The sequence below is a fragment of the Pistacia vera genome, unplaced genomic scaffold (assembly GCF_008641045.1).
Source record: "Pistacia vera cultivar Batoury unplaced genomic scaffold, PisVer_v2 Contig841, whole genome shotgun sequence".
In the NCBI taxonomy this organism is placed as follows: Eukaryota; Viridiplantae; Streptophyta; class Magnoliopsida; order Sapindales; family Anacardiaceae; genus Pistacia; species Pistacia vera.
The window spans coordinates 79,032-87,211 of NW_022196714.1; the positions used below are offsets into that span (position 1 = coordinate 79,032).

The 8,180-nt window shown below is 33.4% G+C and overlaps 1 protein-coding gene across 3 annotated transcripts; it reads left to right on the forward strand.

The window, feature by feature from the left end:
* Nucleotides 1-4,182: 4,182 nt before the first annotated feature.
* Nucleotides 4,183-7,974, forward strand: LOC116118393 (F-box protein At5g39450-like). Of its 3 annotated transcripts, XR_004126148.1 has the most exons (4): nucleotides 4,183-6,104; nucleotides 7,319-7,435; nucleotides 7,577-7,638; nucleotides 7,875-7,944. XR_004126148.1 is itself a non-coding variant. In XM_031404377.1 (2 exons), exons 1-2 carry the CDS (start codon nucleotides 4,243-4,245, stop codon nucleotides 7,888-7,890), a joined length of 1,878 nt encoding a protein of 625 aa, XP_031260237.1. In that variant the 5' UTR covers nucleotides 4,183-4,242; the 3' UTR covers nucleotides 7,891-7,974. The 3 variants fall into 3 exon arrangements, 1 of the variants encoding a protein (XP_031260237.1); XR_004126147.1 differs by having other exon boundaries at nucleotides 7,319-7,638; XM_031404377.1 differs by lacking the exons at nucleotides 7,319-7,435; nucleotides 7,577-7,638 and having other exon boundaries at nucleotides 7,875-7,974.
* The last annotated feature ends 206 nt before the right edge of the window (nucleotides 7,975-8,180 follow it).

The window sequence follows — 8,180 nt, forward strand, 5'->3', positions numbered from 1 at the left end:
AAATTTCCTCAAATTTGGAAACTTGCATCTAAATTCCAACCATGGTGTAAACCAAAAAAAAAAAACAATTTTTCTTTTGCCTTGAAAAAAAAAAAAGGCTTCAATTAAACTAAAGTAGAAATTAACATGTACGAACTATGATTTCTGGCAATACACAAATCAGAGTTTTAGATAGAGTTTTAAATTGGGAGATGGCAACTATATTTATTGCAATACCAGGGTCAGGTGTTGAATGTATACCCAATAGAAAATACAATAGGTTTCTTTCGGAGTTTCAGTAGTCTGTCTAAATTTGTCAATAAATGACTTAACAATAAAATACTTGGCTAAAATATAAGAAACAAAATTTTGCTAATTGATCATTTCTTTTATTAACCATACACGTTAATTATTTATACCCAGTAATCATCTAAAGGGCATTTCAGTAAAATGTAATCAAGACATCTATTGTTATAGGCAACCAAACAGATTAATTAGTAATACAAGTAATCATCCCAAGGGCATTCTAGTAAAAGGATATTTAAGGACATCTATTATTACTGTCAACCAAGCACATTAATTATTAATACATCTCAATTGAACCAAGCACAACAATAATTTAAACCCGGTAATCTATAATGTAATATTTCTTTCCGATATTCTTATTACTAAGATAAAAAAACATTATATGATCCAAACGCCTTATACGGTAATCTAATTTATAAATATTTTTTAATTCATAAATAATTGAAGAATAACAAAAATCCTCAGTGAATTAAACTACAATGATCATTTATTATTATATTTAAACTTTAAGCGGATGGACAATTTTTCTATTGAGTTTAAATAATTATGTAACTATTTTGAGTAAATAATGACATTTTTCAATGCTTAAATCACAGGTTTTGTTACAATATAAGGCGGTATTAATATATCTATGTGAATATTGTAAAGGGAGAATGATATTTTCTCATCCAAGGTTTGGCGGAATGATATTTTTCCACCCGTCAAGTTTCAAAACAACACTTTCCCACCTATCGGTATGTTCTGTTAGGAAAATCCGTAACTATGTTACTATAAAGACAAAAATACCCTTTACTATTTGACTTAATAATTGTATTATTTATTAAAATTTGACTAACCAATGAAATGACTTTTTACCTTTATTAATAATTATCAAAATAATACATATTCAAAATAATCTTCATCATTCATCATTAACTTTAAATTAATCCATAAGCCCGCCATTATTAAAACAACTTCAATTAATAAAAAATTAGTATCAAATTAATAAAAAAAATTAAACTTAATCTTTATTGCAACAAAATTTACAGAAGTCTTCCAAAACAGATTTCGCAAAAATCTTGCAAAAAAGATTGTACAAAAAATTGCATGTTAAAGAGATGAAGGAGAAGTTTGGTAAAACTGGAATTGCAGCTCTTTTACGGATGCTTAAGGGGACGCACATGAACCATCCAAGTGAATGACTACTGCACTCTTTCATTCAACCAAGATTTTCAGAAACTATCAACTCCCATTAATTCAAACTGTAACCCAAATTCATCCAGATTCGCTAGAAAAAATCATTTCCCATTAATTCAAACACAATTGAAATTCATCCCCCATCTTAACACCACATTCAAAATTCATTTTCCATCTCAACTGCACAATCAAATTCATCTTACATCTCAACTAAACAATCATAGTCATAATAAGCAGAAGAGAAGAAAAAAAAAAAATCAAACCCATTAAACCCATTACTGAAACCCATGAAAAAGAAAAATGAAATTGTTCTTGTCTCGGCAACGACCCACATGATGTGTAGGGGAGAAAAATAATGCTGGCCAAGCCATGGATTTGATGCATTGCTCTATTATGAGTCCTTCAAATTTCATACAAAATATACAGACTTGTCACAGTTCAAAGGTCGATCATTAGAGTATCGGGGATGAACTATGGCATGAAGAAGAGGCATTGAAGAAGAGAGAGGTCGCGTGGCTGAAGGTTGCGACGCCGCTAGCCCAGCTGGCAGTTGCAAGTTACGCTGGTGTCGTAGCCTTCAGCGTACAAGGGAGCGATAATGGCGAAGAAAAGATAAGAAACAAAAAAATAGAAAGAGAAAGTAAGGAAAGGAAAATAAAAGAGAAAGTGAAAAGCTACACGGATCAGATTTCAATTTTCAAATTTTTATTTTTGTGGTTTTATGTAAATTGACCATCCTACCCTTCTTTAAAACGGATGTTCTTAACATAACGTAATTATGGGTGGGAAAGTATTGTTTTGAAACTTGACGGGTGAAAAGCATAGTTTTGTCAAACCTTGGGTGGGAAAATGTCGTTCTCCCTATTGTAAACTTATAAGAAGATCTCCAAATGACTCTTTATATAATCCAAACTCTTTATAATAAAGAGTTTATCCATGAAAATAAGAGTCCAATAGACTCTTTATTCTTTAAATATAAATTAAAGAGTGAGTTTGACTTTTTATATTTATATAGTTAAATTTCACTCTCTATCAAAATTTTAAATAATAAATTACAAGTTTATATGTATTTTATTTATGATTTATCTCTTCTATTAGGTGTTTTTAAAAAAAAAAACATATTATTTCTCCTAAAATTTAAAGAGTGTATTATATTTGAATAAAAATTTTATTCTTTATAATTAAAACTCAATAGAGATATTCTTTAAAATAAAGAGTAATATTAAAGGTGCTTTGAGTAAAATTTGTAAATAAAAAAAAACATTAAAAAACGGTCTTCAACCACGGTTAGGACAGTCTTTTCATTTATTTAATTTTTAAGGAAAAATTCTACTCTTGGCATTTTGTGCAGGCCCATTAAAGTCCCTGGCCAGCAACAATGTAACGGGGCCTCAATTTTGATAAAATATGAAGTTGATTTTAAGAAAAAAAAAAAAAAAAAAATATATATATATATATAACCGTCTCTTTCCCATAAATGTAATTTAAATTTCATTAACATTTTTTAATGTTAATTATATCATTTATATTCCTATAGTTTACGGTCGACAAGATGCTTCGTATGCATATTAGAAAATTAGAAGTTTATCATATGCTTTAATTTTATATTCCAATAATGAGACAAATCATCCTCAATCAATCAAACTTATTTTGGATAAGAATAGAAATAGATTCGTAAATTCATAAATTCCTCACTAAATTTTTTTTCTTAAAAATCATAAATCAATAAAATTATTTAAGATTTTCTGTAGTATTTGAGGAAATTGTTCATCTTTATTGATCTAAGGGTGATGAAAAATGTTGAGTTAATATTAAATACCTTAAACACTTATGTCATCATTGTTGGATCAACAACTCATAATGAATGTCAAAAAATTAAATAAATTAAAAAAAAAAAACTAAATTATAGTATTCTAACCCTTGCATATATTACCAGAAGTAAAAAAATTGGCTGATTTTAAACAATTTTGAATTTAATTAGATTTTGAAATGTTATATATGTTCTATGTTCCTTTAGAAAATTTTGTTTTATCATATATATTTTGATAATTCAAGATTAAAACTATTTAAAATTTATATATTTTGAAAAATAGCTAAATTGTAAGAGTAATTATTGGAATTCTCTCGTTAAAAAATCATATCTTGAAAATAAACATGAAAAAGAATCTTGTGATAAAATTTTAAATTAAGTATACAAGTCATTCTTTTCTAAATAAAAGAATAAAAATAATATAATTAGCGTGAAATTACAATAATGTACATGCAATCATGCAACAAGAGATGGCCCACCTAGCATGTAACACATGAAGTAGAGGGAATCAAATAATGAGTTAAAAGATAATGATAATGGCAGAAGTAGTTTTGGACTTTTGAGGTTTGGCTTCTCCTTTAAGCTCTCTCTCTTCAATATTGGCTGCCAAACCAAACCAAACCAAACTCAACTCAACCTCAACCTTTATCAATCTTAATCATCATTATTTTCTTTTTGAAAATTCCAATGCTCTCTCATTATTCCTTTGCCAATCAAACTCACTGTTTCCACTGTTGGGTGTGGACTTTGATTCTTTGCTTGACTTCACCTTTTCTCTCAAACTCATCCTAGGTTTTCAGATATTTTCACACATACCCACTCCATTTTTGTCTCAAATCGGAGAATCTGATTCGTTTCCTTGGTGGGTTCTTGTTTTAAACCCTTTTGAAGTAAGCATTATTTTTATTTTTATTTTGTTTAATTGTGTTGTTTGATTGTTGATTGTGGAGTTTTGTATATAGTTTATTGTTATGTTGCCTGAATCTTGTGGTTCTAGTTTGCTTGTGGCTTTGCCTGATGATATATTTGCAATTATATCAAGGTCTTTGCCACCAAGAGATATATGTAATCTTAGTTTATGTTGTAAGAGTTTATGTGCACTTGTGGCTTCTGAAAAGATTTGGCTTACACAGTGTGATGTGGTGGGAATTCTTAGTAATGGAGACCTTGTTGAATGGAGAAAGGGGGTGTCTTCGTATAAGGCGCTTTGCCGCTTTCTCATTAGTGTTAAGCCATTGATTGGAATTTGGGTTCATCAGAACCCTGAGCTTGGCAATGTGGTGTATGTTATGCCTGGTTTTGTTTCTGTTGTTGGCTGCCGGATAATACCTCAAGAGCTTGGTCCATTAGGCATTGAGGATGGCCCCATTTTGTGGGCGCCGGTGTTTGAAATTGTCAGTGATTTCAATGGTGCTACAACGTTTTTTCTTCATGGAAAGGAGAAGGGTTGTGATTATTTTTATCCTGGTTCGGTGAAGGGTATTGACCAGAGCTGTAATGTATTGTTGCTTGAGGTTCAGCCTAAGCAACAGAATCAACGGTGTAAATTGTTGCAAAGTCAGAGCTTTGCTCATTGTTCAGAGAAGGAGGTATCGCAGAAGGTTTGTAGGTCAAATAGTAACTTGTCGAGGTCACAGAGGGGATTAGGACAGAGTGAGGCTGTGGTACCTTTCAGCAAGTTGGCTTTTAGTGATAGAAGAAAGTTGCTTGAGGTTGTAACCGGCCAAGTTCGTCTGAAGGTCCCTGATGCAGCAGGTGGGCTGCTATTTCCTCATTTGAGGGATGATATGGAGAATTTTGGAAATGATTTGGCTGTATTGTTTGAACGAAGAAAACTGCTTCTGCGCATGTACAAGCTTGGAGGAGACAACATCAATTGGAGGGCAGGTCCTGAACTTCCTTCAGATCCTACTCAGATAGAATTGAGTGAGATCAGAAAGAGTCTTGATCGTCCAAGTGGTTTACATGGTTCGCTCAATGGGGATCATGGACACACACATAGCAACAAGACGAAAACTATTGGAGGATATTTTAAGGATAGCATTAGACAGATTTTAGGGAAGTCTAGTTCACTAAATGGCAGTCGTGCAATTTCAAAGAATAGTTCTTCAGGAAGTGAGAATAGGCATGCGCAACTTCACGAATTTCTGAAGTCGGGAGATACAATAGGACTAATATTACATGCCTCCACTATAAAGTTATCTTCATATCGAGCATGGCCGAACATGCATGACAGTCGGTTTGCCCTTTACAAGTTGCCCATGCAGGCACCAAGGGAAGACGAAGAGTATGCTGGTCTATGGGGAGGAACTTTTGGTTGGCCACCTGGGAGGCCTACTGAAGACAAGCCTGGAAAAGCTCTGTTCTTTCTTTTGCTATCTTATGAGGAGTCTCGCGGGCAAAGGATTCTCATTGCGACCAAAATTTTGGAAGGCACCCACTATGTTCTGCATCCAAATGGGTCAGCAATGTTTATAGTGAATGTAGATGAGCCCTCACTGGATCCATTTCCTTGGGATAATGATGCAGATTCCCTTCCAGTCAATGTCAAGCATGCTTTCAGCGGAGAAGGTATAGCTAATGGGTATGGTTTTAGATATCCTGGCTCAAAGCCTGGTTCCCTCTTTGTAACTCAAAATGGCATACTCGCCTTCATTTGGAAAGAATCTAGAGCTGTCTTGACCTTGCAGAGGCTTAACTTGCCGGAACTTTTGAAGAAAGGTGAAAGAGTTCCTGCTCTACCTCCAATTGCGAACTTCTCTTATTTGACCAAGTCCTACTCAAATGTTTTTGCTGGCTTCTCAAATACATCTACATTTTTGTCTTCCCCAAGGTTTGCCTTGAGCCCCCCCAAATGTCTGTCTTTTCCTTTTAAAGTTTTTCAGTTATTGATGCGTGTCTTTTATTCTATGCTCTTGCTTTATCTGTCTTACTTAAACATCTTAAAATTATATTTAAATTTTCATTTTATGTTACCGTGTTTCATACCCTTAAACTGCTACAATAAGGATTTTCCATCTAGGCTGAGAACCAGTAAATTTTCACCAAGTGTTGTAAAGCCTTTTATGAAAATTGATGTTGAACCCTTTGAGCATTTCTATGAGCTGTCACATGAATAAACAATATCTTTGCATCGCTGCCAACAATCCCTTCCCTAAGATTGACACTCCCTCAATTGAATCTATGATTTTTTATTCTGATACCACTTGTTAGGACCACGTTTTGCCATCTTAACTAAAAGTCAATTGGTTTCACTGAAGGAGGCATAATTTTTATGACATTCAACCCTGAATCCCTCAGCCATGTCTTCAGAGCGGTTCATGATAGTGGAGCGCCGTTGTTGTTTATATCAACATAAACCTTTTTTTTGGTGGTTACTCTTATCACCACTCTATTACCAAACTAATACCACGCAAATTTTCAACTGGAAAGACCTATGACATGTGCAGGCCAGTGAGAGAAAGATAACAATATACAGACAAGGATGATCAGAAGTGGTTGGATTTTTTAATTTTTTGTTTGTGCAATAAGCTGAAAAAAATGGTGAAAGACTGTTTAATTTATACAAAAACTGGATATTGGCTATTTATTCCCCTGGAGAGATATTTACTATTCATGGTATTTGAGTTAAACCTGCCAAGGATCAACTTCATAGTTGCTCTATATGTGTTCTCTAACTTCAAAGCCCAACCTAATTCTTAGTCCTTTTGCAGTTAACCTTTTTCTGTATCTTTTTCTTCTTACGATCTTTAGGCCAATTTCACTCCTAAGTGATTTTCGTAGATGAAAGTGATTAACCACACTGGCCTGTATGTTTTCTTCTGATTTGTTCATCATTGTTATACAAGTTGACCATCCGTTGGTTCTATAATTGGTCAGATCGCGTTGTCTATTTTGAAATATGTTTTTTCCCCCTTAGTGTAGTGAGTAGTGATTTCACAAGTTGAGTGAAGCGGTTTCTTCTTGTTGATTTTGAGATAGGCATATGTTTTTCAATATTTAATTTTTTTAATAATTATTATTTCTATTATATGTGTGGTGGATTAGGTAAGACTTTTAGCTGTTAGCGATGGGGAAACAAGATATTTTACATGATGAGGGATAGCTTGGTTACATCTTTTTATGTGGAAGCAAGGAGATATAGGGATCGAAGTCCTAGTGGAAGTAAGAGATCTTTTCTTTGGAACAAATTCATAGGCCTCTAATATACATAAAACTGGTTACTACAACCCTAGTAGGCCATGCTTTTTAGGAAAATGACTTGCAGCTTCATATATTTCATTTGACTCTATGCAATACCTTCAGTGACAGCACAGGGACCTCATAATACATCCCTCATCGGATGACCTTGCTATCCTTCTTCCAAGGTACTTCAATGGATAAAACAAATGGATTTTCAGACTTAATTTTGAAATTTATAATTATTATAGCTTAGTTAGCCCTTTGAGTCTGAGTCAGGTTTTAGATAACTTGAATGCACTGTTTATTACTTTCTGATTAACTTCACAGTGCTGTTGTGAGCGAGAGGTTGCTTCTTTAATCTCTTTCTTTAAATTGTTTAATGTATGAACTTCTTAGTTGAGGTCCATGTTTCTCTTTGCAGGCAAAACCATATGTAGACATCTATGATCAGTAAATTACAATGCAAAGCAAAGCTTTGATTATTGCTGCACCGCCATGTGATAGCCTTACATAAAGCTCGGCCTTCTAGCTGCTGCTGCTGCTGCTGCTGCTGCTGATGGTTCATAGATCAATTGCCCTGCACATGACAGAAGATTTCTTTTTCATAGAATACATACAGTTGAGGTAAATTTCATTGTATTTGTACAAGATTTTCCATGAGCTTTAGATTCTTATGGAAATAAATATTAGGTATAAGCATCCGTGTTATAATTATAAACGCTAGTGT

What these genes read in the sequence shown, in the direction of transcription:
- LOC116118393 (XM_031404377.1), top strand. Translation starts at nt 4,243, where the DNA reads ATGTTGCCTGAATCTTGTGGTTCTAGTTTGCTTGTGGCTTTGCCTGAT.